The following is a 16,995-nucleotide window of genomic DNA, read 5'->3' as shown; positions in this document are numbered from 1 at the left end:
AATGATGATCACAAATTATATTGAAATATCAGGATTTGTAGTTCCTATATATCCTATCGACACAAATGATCATTTGAGAAAATAAACAGCAATATGTATCTCAACATTACAGGAAGTATTACTTTTTCTGTAACATGGAATTCCAATAGTTTTCTCCTGAAATACTAGTCAGATGCTGCCAGATATTTTAAATTAATTAAAAAATAAATAAATGAGAACAAACTTGTGTAAAATTTTAGAAACATAATGGAAACACTCCAGACACACTTTTGAACATAAATTATATCAAGGTTGAATAAACTTTAAAAAGTTGTTGCTAATAAATTTTTTTTAAAGTGAGGTTGAAGTAACTGAGCTTTCAATACAGTCTCTATAGACTCACATATTTTCTATAAAGAACTCTTCCACTGTCTATTCTTAGCCAGATCATTATACCTATCAAAGGATGACTTAAGAAATATACCAATGGAGATCTAAAAAGGCCTATTCAGAAAAAACAGGTATTTTAAAACAGGGAAATTTGTTTTTGTGTGTAGCATTCAGGTGCAAAAAGACATTTTGCTATGTCACAAAAAGAATTGTGACATGAAACTTCTTGGAAATGTCCCTTCTTGAAGAGGAATTATTGTGACTTTTTTGTTTATACTGACAAGTTTGCATTAGATTCTTCTTAAACTGTTTTTTAGCCATGAAAATTCAGCAGACAAAAATTAGACATGGTGTTGTAGAACATCCTTTTTGCAGATCTGTTTTCACTTCTGTGAATGCTGTTGTGTTTGTTGTATCGGAAATTTGTGATCAGGCTTTGAGCTCTATGGCTGATCAAGTTAAACTCCTGTCCTTAACATCTCTGTTGGAACAGACCTATCAAACATGAGAACAAACGTTTTCCAAAACTATTTTATTTTTTCCCCTGTCTTTTAAAAATGTATCATAATCTCAGCTTCTGCAGAGTGGCCCTATGGACAGTCCAATATAAGCACACGTATTAAGTTTTTCAAGTTAAGGCCTATAAGCACTTTCCCCTCAGTGGTGATTTGTATTAATACCAGTTTATACTTACCAAAGTAAACAAACTTCCTAAGTAACCAAGGAAGATTACATTACACAGCTTTTTCTTGCATCTTCTAAAATGCTTTTGTAACTGAACTGAGGTACCGAAAAGTACCTTAAAATTACTTACACTTTCTAGGTAGAAAGAAAAAGAAAACTTGAAAATATTTATTTGGGTTGGATTTTTTTTCCTTCTAGTTTCAATAGAGCTGAATTTTGGAGAAGTTGATAGGAAGTTGAAGGATTATAGCCATTCAGAAAGGTTGGGATCATTAGCTTCAATTTCATGTTAACAGACACGGCTCATACCATACAGGCAAAGTGTTTTTCCAGCAATAACTGATCAGACCAAACGTTTTAATTAAATTCCAAACACATATGAATGCATTTTGCATCTAACCAAATTATTCCATCAGCAGTTGTTTGCAAGTCACCACTGTGAAGGCAAATTCATCTGGTGTTGATAACATTTGACTCCTCTGTGTCTTTTTGAAAAACCCAAAATATTAATATTTGCAATTTTACTTTGAGAAAACAGAGCTCTGGAAATCACTGCAATACAACTCCATACTCTGTTTTTGCTCACAAAGAGAACATATTCAAGCAGCTAGGCATTGTGCTAACTCAGTAGCTCCTGAGTGAAGCTCAAATTCTCCTGCTCTGTCAGCAGGGGCAACTGTGATTTGTATTTCCTTCCTTCACTTTATAGTGGGTAACATAAAAAAATTCCTTTTCATTTATGTGGTTTCACTTTAAGTCCAATGTTTTAGGCTCATCTATCCAGGACAAATGTCTTGTGAAGTAAAAACTGGCAACTGCAGCTAACCAGTATTAGAACAAAGGTTTCGTTTTGAGCAAGTGCTGAGCTAATTCAAAAGCATTCCCTAATTCAGGAACACCTGAACCTAGTAGGACACCTTGACACTAATCTAAGATTGAATTCCTAAAAAGAACAGCCTGAAACAGCAACACTCAACAACTTTATCATTTAATTCTAGATACAATTAAACTCTATTCAAGTAATGTGTTGTAATTTCTATTCATGAAGAAATATTTCAGATTGCATTAATACCAGAGATCAAAGTATAAAAAGAAGTTCTTTCCTTTTGGAAAACTTTGCTGCTTATTTCATGCATGTCAAATGGCATTTTCCATAACTTCCAATTAAAGAAAGATTAAAGGAGTCGATTTGCCTTCTGATTAAAGACTGAGACAGAACTTGGTTAATATATGAGAACAGGAAAATCTCCATCCTCAGCAATAAGACTGAAAGGATTAATGTTGACTTTTCACGCAAAGTGCAGAATAAGGAGTTAAAGACAAATTCCAAATGTACTAGAAGTTGCAACTAAGAAATACAAGCAATAAAAGCCCTTGAATTATGTTAAAATAACACCAGGAATTGAAGGAGACACTACAACTCAAATCCTCAGTGAAACATCTTGCAAGACTCCCCCGCTCTATGGCTCAGGGAAGCACAATAACCAAAGGAGGTGTCATATTTAATGGTTCTCAATGGACTTGCCCTGGCTCTTTTTGAGGCCATGAGGCTTTTAGCCTTCATAGCACCTATTGTGAGGCACCACCAAGTACCATCCTTCTTGCTCTTCTTTGTGCTTTTTTACAGATCCAATCTTACTGTCTGAATTTCTGTTCTAATTAGTTTATCCACCACATCAACCAGAGGACATATGAGATGATGGATGATAGGAAGGACAAAGTATTTTTCATGTCCCTTAATTCTTTTTGACCATAACAGTAGATGTTTACTATGCATTGTCCACTTGGCTCTTTATATTTTCTGTGTATATATTTGTGGGTATATGCCTGCAGTCTTGAAAAATTATCTTGGGTTGATAGGACAAACTTGGTACAGTCTGAAAATGCCTCATCTGGCACTTGGAGTGAATTATCTTGTTAGTTGTGCTGTAGCTGGAGTCAACTACCATTACAACATAGCATAAGTGATCAGAGACCAGGACCCTCAAGTGAAATGGGGAGAAAGTCAAATTTACAGCAGACATAACCCTTAGTGCTATACAGCAGCAGATGGCACACTCCAATCTAAAACATCAATTAGAAATCATTAAAATCTCATTTATCCCTATCTGTGGTAATTGTGAGTAAAATCCTCACATGCTATTGTATGCAAATCAAGGTCTTACTTTTCTGTACACCTGGTATTCTTTCACTGAAAGTTATTGCAAGCTCTTTGTATATATTAATTTATGTAAGCCTTGGCTGGGGATAATGATAAAGCACTGCAGTAACTCCTCTAATTCTGCATTTGTACCATGACAGATACAATGTGCTGCATGAAACTATTTTGAATTTTTTTTCAAAATGTTTCAAACTCTCTTAAATATTTTAGGTTTCTTAGCTTCCTTAGGTTTCAACTTTACCTTCCTCTTGTTGTAACATTCCAACAAACACATAACTGGTGGGTTTACTTATTGCTACCTATAATCTACCAAATCACCTTACACGTGTAAAAATCCTTCAGAAATCTGCATTTTGTGAAGTGGGACTAACCCTGCATTCTTCAAAGCATACAATGGAGGTTCACAAAACCTCAGATCAGGCTATTTATTCTACTTAGTGTAGAGTACACCAGATAGTTTTTCAAAGCCCCCTGGCTTCAAAGGTTTTGTCCTGAGATATTCTTGACTGAAGTGGAGTCAACTAAAAGCTGACTTAAAACAGGCTGTGCTTGAAGCACAGCAGCCTCCAGGTTGGTTTGTAAAAGCATGTAAATTTTGTATCCAATCTTATCTGGGTTCTGGAGTCAAAGCACAGATTTCTCTGACGTTTTCCTGGCTGGCCAGACTCACCTTTGCTGTGGTGCTGACACTGAACCAAGCAGAGGTGCACTGGTGGGACGTGCACCAAGCCCACTGCTTTGTTAAGCATTTCAGCTCAGCAACAACTGGAAAATCAGAATTCCACGGCTCAGGCACCAAGGTAGGCATAAAGAGAAATAGACCCCTTAGAGAAGTTGCCACAGTACCTAGAGAACCTCAGACTTGCTTAATCATCTCTTAAATTTGGTCTCCGTCTTCTGTAAGTAAACTGTGCTACAGTTGCATATGGACACATAAGTGATCCTGTTAAGTTAAACCTCAACTTGTAAGACTGCTTCAGTTTTATTAATTTGCTTTGCTCTATCTGAACAGACCTCAATATCTTCCTTCTGTTGTTTTTATCCATACTTAGCAAATGAAGCATAAAAATTTGGTACTCAAATGAGGCATTTATTCTTTAAAATGTGATAGTTTGTAAAATTTTACTAAGACCGTTCAGAAATTCGTTTGGATGTAGGTCTTTTTCATTCAGATACTTCATATTACATATAATGCTATTTTAGCTAATTCCTGTGAGTGGCATTCCATTAATCAGCTTACTGTCTAACTAGGGGGAGGGGACGGGCGGAAATCAAGTAATTGTTCCAAGGAAAGCCTTGATGTCAAATGTGACTGCTAAGAAATTATGTCCTTTTTCAGATAGCTATGCCCAAGTTGAAACTGCAGAGTAGAGGGACACCACCATAACAAAAATCAAGAGTACTACCAGTACAACCTCTACAAAAGAGTAACCCAGAGAAGGTTTGCTGTTGAAAACTCTATCAGGCTTAAAAAAATGGGTATAAAAAAAAATGCAAGTGTTTGATTCCTTCATGAGTTTCAGCTTGTTAATTTAGGATTAACAATTTTTGTGAGTGCTTCTACCTATTTATCTATATTGCCCAAGCTAACTTCACAAAAGAAATATATACACCCTATGCACTGATCTGATTTGTTAAATCTAAGGGCTCGAAAACTATTGGAATTGAGTAACTAATATGATGAACAGTGTGTTTACTTCTTAAATATTTAGCTATCATGTATTAAAATGAACAAAATAATAATATCCAGTTTGGTGATAGGTACTAAACATCCATTTGGTATCTGCTATGCCACCTATACAAGATTATATAACAATTGGATGTATTTAATATTCCCCATATGCTGGACACAACAAAATGCAAGAATAGCATATGCTGTTCAGTTAGATGATGTACAGCTGTTACCTTAGTTTATGTAGCAATAATGACCAAAACTCGAATACTCAAGGGAGATCTGAATTTATTTACTAAACTGTTATCCTGGGACAGACTGGGAACTACAATGCTTTTAAAATAATGGTTTTCTTCTCATGGCAAAGTTTTTGGAAGAAACTCTAGCTATTCCACTAGTGGAATTCTTAGCACTACCTGAATTCCAGACTCTATTTCTAATCCAGTTTCTACCCATTTTTATTTAAAATTTCTGGGGAGAAATAATAAGTTCTTTTTAGTATTTGCAATGATCTGTGACAAGAAATTAGTTCCACGCTTTGACTGCAGTTCAGGTCAGCAGTCAGCTAAGACTGAGATAGAAGATAACTTGTCAAAGTCAATCAAGTTCACTTCATGGGAAAGATATTTCCCTGTTAGGTAGTTTAAAATCCTCCTCGGGTGGGGTCTGTGTTAAGATGCTAATTGGAAAAAATTTACACTACATTATCATCCCCTTTGATCCTAATTCAGACTCTTAATATGTGTATTATTCCTTGCAATGGTAGCTCTGTTTGCATGTCTGAATTTGATCATTCCCTTTTCTCTCTGAGATTAAGTTCTCTCTCTTTGCAATCTAAAATGGGTTGGTTTGGAGCTTTTTATACCTAGAGAACATAAAAAGGTAATTAGTCCAAATCATTACCTTAAAGGCAGAGGAGTTAAGTTAGATTTTAACATGAAACTGGATTGAAGTAATTAACACTCAAATTGAAAAAATTCTCCCTGCTGTCCCTGGCTCTTCAGCAAGATTTATGCAATATACTAATGCTGCCATCCAAAATTTCTATCACTCTTTCTCCAGCTGTACATCATGTGTTAAATTTCTGGCTATGTAGTCATCAAAGGCTGGGAGCACTGAGCATGCAGCACATCGATGCCTTTGGGGATGAGCTGACTTGTTCCACTGAAGAGTCTCCCTTACATGACCTGAAAGTGGTGCTGAGCGATGCTAACAGAGCAGCATCAAGCTGTCCATAAGTATGTAACAAAAAAAAGGAAAAAATAAAGTATTTTCTGCGATTTTTCTTCACAATTTTTAACACTGCTGAATATTTGCAACTGATTTACAAAGGGGAAAAAAAGCTGTCAAGCATTCTTTGACTTCTCTCTGGCAATAAGATGAAATTTGTTCCTGACAAGTATTATTTGGATCAGCAACATGCCTGCCCTTTCTGCAGGTGGAGTGGGACTAATATGGCTTAAATCAGCCTCAGTAGTTGATTCCCATTAGCTTATTAAATCATTCAATGTAAAGTCCTAGAATGTTATTGATTATTTAACTGCTGGTTGCGTTTTTTGAAAAGTATTTTTCAGGAGACTCCTCAGCACTCTGATGACAGTTTTGATAACACTTCCTATTTTGCAGCTTTTTGTTTATAGCTTAATAATACATTTTGTGCATGAGCCAAGGGTTTTCTTGTGAGATGTATTCGTAAAACACTTCGTTCAGGAAAATTCTTTGGCTGCACATTACCTGGTTTCAAGTACACCATACCTCCTTATAATACTTCTGAGTAAGATCTCCTTAAAGATTCTTGAACTAGGAGCATTCTAAAAAGATCTCAACCAAAAAGACTGAGTTCCTGATCATCTGATTAACATTCTGAAAAAAATTAATAGACTGCTTTGTTTTATTATTGTAATTATTTTCTTTTTCTATACATAGGTTTACATGGGAGTTATAGTTTTTTCTAATTCCCACCTAGTTAGAAAATAAATATAGAGTGATTTTCTACCTTTTAGCTCATGTATAATAAAGAAAATTGCCTGGTACTATTGAGAAACCAGTAAGGAAGCCACAGTTCTTGTACTTGTATATGGAAATACAGTTACTGATACAGTCTTTTCTATCTTGATAGGTTACTTCCAGTAACATTAATGCAATGGCTCTGTAGACGTTTATGCAAAATGGCATTTAGACACATGCAAAAGTGCTGTGTAACCTAAACAGGCTGTGTTTCAGAACTGATGGATTTTCTTCAGATATTCTAAGATGCTTCAGTGAATATACTGAAGTATATAAAGCTTTCTAAAGCAAGAAACAGATTCGTAAGTGCAGACTTTTTTTTTGTTATAAATGCAGAGGAATTATGAACGAAGTATTTCTTTGATGATAATATGTTAGTAGCAAAAACTAGTAACAGACAGTTTTAAAAAGTATCGGTAAAGGTTATATTAAAAAAACCTGACATCCTTTTCCTTAAACCTTATGCAAGTTTTAGATATATTGGAGACTGCTTAGACATTTCAAGTAATGAATAGAGTATTTTAAACATGAATCCTTGAGAGAATATCTTGTTAACATATCAGCAGGTGTATTAATAGGCAAAACCATTTAAGACATCAATGCATTCAGCAATTTCAGCTTGAGTTCTTCAGTCTCAAAAAGTCTCCAGATCAATCTGAACAGTGCTAGTTGGTGTCAGAGAACTGAGGAGCTGTTAATATTTGACTTGGTAATGCAGCACCTCTCCATAACACTGAGCTAGGAAAATTCAGCAGCCACTAATATAGTTGCTTCATCATTGAATCAACTGTGCTGGCAGCCCATCCCATTAAGGTGGTTTCTCAGAGGCCCTGCCCATTTCTCATTCAAGTTACAGTAGTGTCAGCGTGGATTATTTGAGTGTAGTAACTAAAGATAACTTCACTATGGTGAAAACAAAAATAATTAAATGTGATAATTTTGGTGCTCATGAGAAAATTGAGGGTTTTGCTGGCAAGTATCACTGCTCATTATCTGTGTTCCTACGTAGCGAGTGCAACAGCTAAAAATAAAAACCAATTTACAAAATCCGTGTTTGCCATTAATAGACTATACATCTAGATGTTTCAAAGACATGGGAAAAATCTAGAGCCAGATATGCAAATGCAGACTCAAATTTTTGTAATTCTTGAGAGCTTGCTAGCATAAATTGAACGTGAGGCGAAGTGTACTATGGTCTCAGCTTTAGAAAGGGAGCCAGAGCATTAAAAACCTGGGCACACAAAAGCTGCCACTTGGCCAATAACAAGGACTGCACTGGAATCAAAAACTAATAACATAAGCCTTCAGTTAGGGCTCAAGAGCAAACAGAAAGGACTGTGACTAGGAATAAACACAGTCCTGGTATAAATGGAGAAGACACACAGGTGTGCAGCCACAAACACACTGTACAATTTGGGAACCTACAGGCTGCACTGGCTGGTGAAAACAAGGACACTACACCCCTTCACCTCCCAGGTCTAACTTTTGGCACTAAAGAGTCATATTTCTTGTGGATGGAATATGTAATATCTGCTATCCAGTGAGTTGCAAGTAAGTTAGAAAGAAAAAAGTGGCCAGATGAACTCTCTAAAAAACAGTAGGACATATGGGATTCAGATGCAAACTGGTGAGCAGCAGGATGCCCATGTGAGTCACCACGATCTGAAGGGTTCCCAGCAGTAGCAGGATCAAGACCTCAACTTATAATAGATATGCCTAAGGGAAAAATCACTATTGGTGCTTGGAGAATTTTTAAACCAAGTTTACTGTCGTTAACCAGGTGATAACGAGCTGTGCCAGGGAGTGCTATTGGAAGCTGTCATTTTCAGCTGTCATCCTTGCTAACAGAATGCCACAGAACATGATGCAAAATATTGCACATATTTCACCCCCTCACATTACACCTGCTCGCAAGATAAGCCCACAGAATTTATTTCACTGTTCACACAGTGACTGAATGGAAATTAGAATGTTGTGCAGTTTCTAATATTTATGGGTTTGGTTTTATTTGTTTGTTTTGTGTAAAACTGATTCAGTCTGTGTATCATCAACAGATTTCCAACTAAAAAGCAATCCACAAAACCCATGCACGTTGAGCTAAAATGGCTGCCTTAGCTTCTTGTAGTATTCCTTTATTACAATTTGGTTTTGTATCTCTGGAAAGACAGCGAAAGTAGATATTCATATCTGTCTTTTTTTGTCTTTCCATCCTAAAAGAATGTCCATTAATTATCTTAAAACATCTCCATATTCTATACCTCAGTATCACAGATTTTATCTGAGATTACACTGGTGTTAAATGTTTTAGCAACAGCTTATTTCACCTTGATTTGCAACAAATGACTACATAAAATTATGTGTTCATTCACTGGGTAATACTAGATTCCTAAATGCATCCAGTACCCCTCAACAGATAATAACAGTAAACAGTCCCACTTGGCCAGACAAAGTAACAAATTCACCACGTGAGCTGCTGGTAGCAACATCACCTGGAGTATAGTTCCAGTAAGATACATCTGGAGATCTCGTCCACTTTTAACAGCTTGCTAACAGTGATCCTTACTAGTAATCACTTTTCTTCCATAAATATTTTCCAACCCTTGAACGGTTAGAATTGTATTAGTTATAAGGTCCTAATTGCCACAAAGACTTACTGCAGAGTACCAAGTAGTACAGAATATTCTCACTGATGTTCAGCACCTGGAAGGTGCTGTCACAGGCTTCTTGAATGACCCTGGACAAATCACTCACATCAGATATTTAGATGCTTAAAGATTCACAAAAGAATGTAGTGTCCTTTAGACTGTAATGGGGTTAAGCAGAGAAATGTCTATCTGTATATTTAGGAGACTATTCCTTTAAAAATCTGTGTGTTCTCATTTGGAAAATGAGGATTAAATAAATCTTCAGTTTCTCAGTCTGTGTCCACGTGACTTTGTTTATGTTGCAAGACTGTGCAGGTACCATACCTTATGTCAAAGTAGCATTTAAAGGTGGGAATTTACACAGTTACGTTTTTGAATACCTTCTGCTGCTTCTATGGAGATGACATCAGGGTCACGGTTCTTGTAATTTGTTGTTTCTGAATAGTTAACAAATGGTTTGCAGTCCCCATGGCAAGCAATGACAGTTGAGAGCGTGCTTTGTTCTAATTTATGTTAACATTGGGAAAAATTCTGCAGAAATACTGCAAAAAGAGAGCTCTTAAACTTAATCACTGAAGACACACTTAATATCTGTAGGCTCACATGAAAAAAGGCTAGTCCAAAGGACATGAATGTAGTATTACATTTATCCAAATGGAACAGGTAAAAAAAAACTTAAATAAGCAATGAAAAAATTTGTTTTTAAAATATCTTTTTAGTCCGAGGAGTCCAGTAACATGTGTGACTGGAAAGAATATGCAGCTGAGTTTGTCTTCTGCAAAACTCATCCAGATCTCCTGATGACAGCATTGCAAAACACAGCTCAATTCTCCCTTGAATATAAAAGCAAAGCAAGCTCAGTGATTTATGAACTTACCCAGTACAACACATCCGTCCAGCCTTCCATGGTTATACACTGGAACACAGTCAACATTGCAAATGCAAAATTATCAAAGTTGGTTATGCCTCCGTTCGGTCCAACCCATCCACCCTTACATTCAGTGCCATTCATGACACACTGACGTCCATTCCCTGAGAATGCACAAGGTGCTGGATCTTCTTCAACTAGTATATCTGAAAATTGATCAAAAAAAAAAAATCACAGCTTTGAGTTCTCAATTTTTTATGAGTTAACCCCTTGCATGAAGAAACATCAACCCTGCTGTAACATAAATCCAGATTTCAAGCTGAGAAATGCTGAGAAAGGCAATACGTGGGAGCTTTTGAGCTTTGAGTCTCTCTCTCATCTGAGCCTTACAACTGCAAAATAACTTAATCAAAACAATGTATACAAAAGCCTGAGTAATTAAGCAGTGGAAAGAAGCATGTAATAACACATCATTTCGTAGAAGCTCCTCAGGTTAATTTTTTTTTCTTTCCTTTCCACTGCTGTTACTTCACTTTCATCCACTTCATGCCAACACGAGAACCATTAAGGAAAAGAGATCTAATTCCTACACATCATCTTCATTACTTAGTTGATAGAAATGCACTCTTAGCCACCAGGTAAGATCTCTCCCTCATGAGGTTTCACTCTTTCAAAATTCTCCAACAACACACACCTCCATTTCATCATTTCACCTGGATAGAGAACACCATTTTCTTTCTTTACTCATTTCAGAACTGCACTTCTTACCACACTGACACAATCTTGAAGGAGAAACACTGACAAATTATGAACTTGGTAAAGTCTGTCTTCCCTGAAAGAGGACTAGGTACCTTTTCAGCAATCAGAGATGAAAAAGAAGCCAGTAAGTTATGCCTGGTACATAGTCACTCTTATTATTTTCATTACTGACATTTAAATTACACATATCAGAAATGAAAACCTACTCAGAACATGTTCTAGTCTTTGAGTGGTTTGATTTTTTTGTGGTTTTGGTGTTGGTTTGTTTTTTTGTTTGTTTGGGGTTTTTTTCCACTGAATGCACTCTTCCTAAAATTATAAACCACAGTGTAAATTAGGGTTACAGAAGTTTTTGGCCCCTGGTTCTATTTCAAACTGAAATCCCACAGATTTGAAAGAAAACATAATTAAACACTTATTTTAGTCAACAGTTTCATGACTTACCTGAATCAATAAGAAAACAAGATTTGTGCATTTTTCCAATAAAAAGTTCCAATCCTATAATAGCATAGATTATGATTACAAACAATACCAAAAGGGCAATATGGAGGAGGGGGACCATGGCTTTTATAATGGAATTCAGGACAACTTGTAAACCTAAAAGGGAAAAAAATGAGGTTATAAGATATAAGCCATATTTCTATGTCTCACACTACCAAACTTTCTACAATTACAGATTATTAGACATTATTGAAACAGATATGCAGAGATAATTTTTTTAAAAAAATTCTACTGCCCAGAACCACAAAATGTTCCTGTAACAAAAAGCTTCAAAAGAATCTAAAACTTTCTGACCAATTATTTCCTCTGTTATGTCACAGAAGTAAGTGCTTGAAATGTGTCACAAGAATCTATGGTTTTCTAAAAAGAAAGGGTATGTAGTCAGTGTTGGGCTATAGGTCATTTTATATGATCTTTAACAAGTTCTGTACAACAACCACAACTTTGTGGCAAGTCTTGAGAAAATGTACACTCAGCCAATTGCAAAACTGTATTTTTGGTCTGGAGAGAAAAATATAGTTAACTGGGAAAACACGTTTTTACGCTGAACAAACTTATTCATATCATTTATCTCTCCTATCACTTTCAGAACTACTTCATTTTCTTTTTCTCAATCAAATATTTATCCAAATTTTGGCTTTACCAAAATGAGTGATTCCCAGACTAATGAAGTTGCCACAGTACCAATGAGAATAAAATAATGCCTCATTTTTAATTTAATAGACTTCGTTTCTGACATTCCATAGGCTGCTTCTATCCTCACTGAAGTCCTTTTGCCAAATATGCAAAATCATGATCATTTCCATGTAACAGACCATGATAGAATAAACACAGAATTAGCTTTCTTCCTTTGAATCTCTTAGAAAGAGCTGAATCGTAAGCCATGAATCTTGTATTCAGCCCAAATAGCTTCAATAATTAATAATGTATTAAAAGAAAAGGGGAAATATCAGAAAATTCAATGGTTTTCTTTAAACAGTTTTGTTCTACTTTTTAAGTTTCCTAATTTATCTGTTAGGTCTACTGAGATAAACAGAAGGCATTCATGTGCACTGGAGGGGGCAGGAAAGATGAAATGTGTAATGTGCTTTGGCATACACTTACCAACATATAAACCAATTTAGGACCACCTACACTTTCAGACCTGCAGGTTTTTAGAATTGAAAAAAACCCTGAATTTTATTTTCTGGTGTTTTAGCATTTTAACACGTAATTTCCTTTTATATAAAGCTCCTAAAAAGGAAGTGTATTCCCCATCTGCTTATTGAACTGTGTAAGAAGATCATACACTGACTGAATTCACAATCCCTTGTTCAACTTGGAAAAGGGTATCACTCATCTTGAAATTCACTTTATATACAGAACCAGACAGTATAAAGTTGAGATTTTTGTCCTCTCATTTCTGTTAGTGCCTGGAACAAGAAAGTGAAATAATCAGAGCAGTTGCAGTATTCATTCCAACAGAATTAAATGGAAAAGAGCTTACTGGGCACTCCTGATACAAGCCGGAGAGGTCGCAGTACACGAAAGGCTCTTAGGGCTTTGACATCAAAGCCACCAGGTTTGCCACCCGAGTGGCTGCCACCGTCTGTTTCTTTGGTTAATTGTTCCAATATTACACTAAATAATCTAGAAAATTAGAGGAAAGGTAAGGTCATCACTATCCATTTACCATGCAATTACTTTGGAAATTACTTGAACTGCAGGTAGTTCAGAAAAGTTGTTCAGATGTCAAAATGAGAGGTATATTTACACATTAAATCATGGCAGGAAGAGTTAGGAAGTGCAAGAGTTTATAATCCCTCTAGAGAACAAAGATCACACAGTATCCAATAACGTAGCATTCCTCTTGTATATGCAACATGCTACTTTTAAATAAATGAAGCTACTTTGCTACTTTGGTTCAAACATTTTAACTGTAACTTTTGGAGAATTAATCTTTTCTTTAGACGAAGAAATAGATAATAACTAAAACCATCCAGTCCAATTTTGGTGGAATATATGAATTCCAAGTGACACTGCAGTTCCAACATTCTATATACAGTCAGCAGAAACTGAATATATTAAAAATAGAGCGTAACAACTAATAACATCACAAAGATTTTTTTCTTACACATAATACCTCTGAGGATAAATATATTCCCAGATGGCTCATTTATTATATTGTATTTTTTCCCTGCAGGAATGAACTAGGTATCATTAGAACAGTTTGGAAGATGAGAGGGTTTGTTTTTTTTTTTTCCCCACTTCTAGCAGCAATTTAAAGTGATGCAAGTGCTTGAAAATACAAATTAAGCTCAGGTTGGTTTTAGTTTGGAGCTCGACTTCAGATGGGTGGTTTTCTAGACTGCAGTTGGACCACATAAACTATGTTATCCTTGGCAGAGTCTGTAGCTCAGTAGTTGTAAAATGCACTGCTCCTGAAAGGATTATCAAGTTAGTAGAGTCTTGTAACCCTAAAAAGTGTTTCACACTTGTAGAAGATGCCCGAAATGTGCAGAGGTTTACTTTGGTCATGAAAAGTTTTCATAACTCTGGTTAACAGCTCTCTCATGCTGGATAGTTGCTTGAAATCACATATTAACAGGTTGCCTAAATCAGAATATTGGAGACTTTACCTTCCCTCCAGTCAGCAATTGACCCATATCAGTCAATACTCAGCCCTGGTCGACTCCATTCTTCTCCAGAAGAGAACAGAATGGAGACTCTACTGATGATGGAATGAACATCAGCAACCTACATATTGCTACAACCAAACCCAGATATTTAGTATTTCAGGTCCTGATTCAGTCCCATAATTTAACAGAAGCATAATTCTAGGAAAACAAGCCACCTCCATGATTTCAAGGGTGACTATTTATGCTTTAAAAGCAGACATTAAAAAGACTTCTGAATCAAGTTCTGAATTCAGAGAACCTGCTTTCAGCCTGTCAGTTCATACAACACTCAGAAAGTTAAAGGGTTACAGGCACAGGGATGCTATGAAAACTTTCTCTACCAGGACCTCATTCTTTAACAGAAATCAATGGAAATTAGATGAGATAGCAGGCAAGTAGTAGACCACTCAAAGTAGTTCATGCTCTGCTTACAGCTATATCTATATTGCAGCTATGTCTACAGCTCTGTCACTTTATGTTGTCCAGCTGAAACCAGGACATTTGTCATTCCTATAAAGCCACCAAGGCAGAGAAATATTGATCTCCTTTACTGAAAGTTACATTTTCAATCCTCTACAGTTTACCAAAGTTTAAATGCCAGATTTGATTTGGAAAAAAGTCTCTATACATGTTTCCCTTTTGCTTGTAGAGATTTCTTTAGGTATAATTAAGATTAATGCATTTGGACTGTTACAGTTTCTGCTGAGAAAGCACATGAAGGAAATTTCAATACATTCAATATAGGACATCATGGTAGCTCTTTCAGAGCTATTAAAATACCTAATGAAATTTCACATTGAAGCCAACCAAATAGAATCAGATCCAGAAGTGATTCCACATCCACCTTGGGTTATATATGAAAATCAATTTTTCACTGGGCTTTTACATATTAATTAAATAAATGGGACTCATGCTTGCTTAATCATGTAGGCTGTGCTCTTCTCTAAAGAACAAAAGCATTGCTTGCAGTTTTGCCAGTGCCTGACATGTTATAAAAGGTCCACCTTGCCTTACACGTAGGCTGCTGACAACCTATACAATAGTTTATATTCCAACAATTTTGGTTTTGAGCTAGGACAATCTTTGTGTGTATTTTAGGTATTTGATAACTTGTAGTCCTTTTTTATTCATATTTTCAATGGATTCAGTGTGAGCATTTGACCTAACTATATTTAGCCTCCAAAAATGAGTGTTTTATGAGTTAATGGAAAATTTTTTAGTTATCATGTATTTAGGACACAGCCAAAGATAGAGGTCATGTTAATTAGACTGCTCCAGGGTTACTGTAACTCTGTGGTCACTTGACAAAAGGGAAGAGGTCTATTCAAGTGACTGCTTGGCAAGAGAACAGAACTCGTGTGTGACAGTCTCCACACCTGCCCACCAAGCTTCCCCTTCAGGCACAGAGGCCAATCTGTTGAGAATGACCTGACCTGATGAAGGATCTATTTATACACAAATTTTAGTCCCGGACCAAAACTCCCTGAATGCCAAGCAACTGGCCCAAATACAATCTTCTCAGTAACATTTAGTATCTCACAATCAAATAAAAATCTGGCATTCGTACATTCATAGTACTTGCCCAAATTTAATGATGCTTTACTACAAATTCTTTTCATTTTTTTGTTTTTCCTTACTTGACACAAGTAAAGAGCAGCACACACTCTAATTTCTGGGCCCTTTCAATTACACACAACCTTTGATAAATTTTGAATTTAAAACTGAAATTAAAACTGCACAATGCACACCAAGGTTACCTTTGCAAGCCAGTAACGACATACAGGGTTATACAATGGATGATGTTCTCCATGTTCTAGATAATTAATATTTTCAATAAGCAGAATTTAAAGTACTGAAAAAACATTTTTAATATAATCTCCACAATATTTAGGAAAGTAGTGAATATCTGTCTCAAGATTCATTCCCCAGATAGTTGAAGGTAGGATCTAATGAACTAGAACAACCATGGACGTGAAGTCCTGACACAAAAGTTATTCATCATAAGCAGCTGCACAACATAAATGTGGGATGTTCCACTCTCCTCTCTTCTGTAACCTGTGTAAGGCCCAAGCTCTGAGGCAAAGAACAAACTCTCCAGGGCTTCCTGGTATAGCAAGGTGCACAGGGTAATTTTTAGCAGACATTCTACCTCAGGCAAACCAAAGTCATAAATGCGTCTGGGGCCTGACGTGCAGCATCTCAAAACAAAGTCAAGTTCCCTCTGATTTTGCAAATGTCAAAGAATCACTCAGTTTTGTCTCCCTGACCACTCTTTGAAACATGTGGGTTCTCCCAGAGGTCTTTGTATAGTAGATATCTCCACATGATCACAGCACAGAGTTAAACAAATAAATAAAATGATGTAATCAACAGATCAACTTTCACCATATGGAAAGACATCCGTTTACCTTGACAAATCAGATGGAAAAATATTCTGAAAGACTACTGTGGAAAAATCTTTGTCAGAACTCAGAATTCTCTAAAGCTGATCATGCAATGCAGCCTACAGGTACAGACAGCATAGAAAACTTTTAGGACTTTTTTAAAATTTTTCACTTAGTTCATTCTTTTGCTCCACAGGAACAGAAATCAAGCAGAGGCTGCTACTCACAGTCAAACAGCCCTGTACCTACTTCCCTGTAAAGAAAATTTAAAATATTTGTATGATGAAA

General features: G+C 36.1%; 1 protein-coding gene across 12 annotated transcripts in view; it reads right to left on the bottom strand.

Annotated features, from left to right (window-relative positions):
* Positions 1-16,995, bottom strand: part of CACNA1D (calcium voltage-gated channel subunit alpha1 D) — a 173,098-nt gene that overhangs the window by 92,931 nt on the left and 63,172 nt on the right. For all 12 annotated transcript variants that reach the window (XM_027640415.1, XM_027640418.1, XM_027640426.1 and 9 more), the window contains exons 5-7: positions 13,153-13,295; positions 11,610-11,762; positions 10,416-10,612 (exon numbers count right to left, since the gene is read on the bottom strand). In XM_027640415.1, the coding sequence (XP_027496216.1) occupies positions 10,416-10,612; positions 11,610-11,762; positions 13,153-13,295 (493 nt within the window). The remainder of the gene's footprint in view (positions 1-10,415; positions 10,613-11,609; positions 11,763-13,152; positions 13,296-16,995) is intronic.

This window comes from Corapipo altera, unplaced genomic scaffold (assembly GCF_003945725.1).
Source record: "Corapipo altera isolate COAL_440 unplaced genomic scaffold, ASM394572v1 55, whole genome shotgun sequence".
NCBI classification, from domain to species: domain Eukaryota; kingdom Metazoa; phylum Chordata; class Aves; order Passeriformes; family Pipridae; genus Corapipo; species Corapipo altera.
The sequence above is the reverse complement of the archived record's forward strand: the minus strand, read 5'-3'. Positions and strand labels throughout refer to the sequence as shown.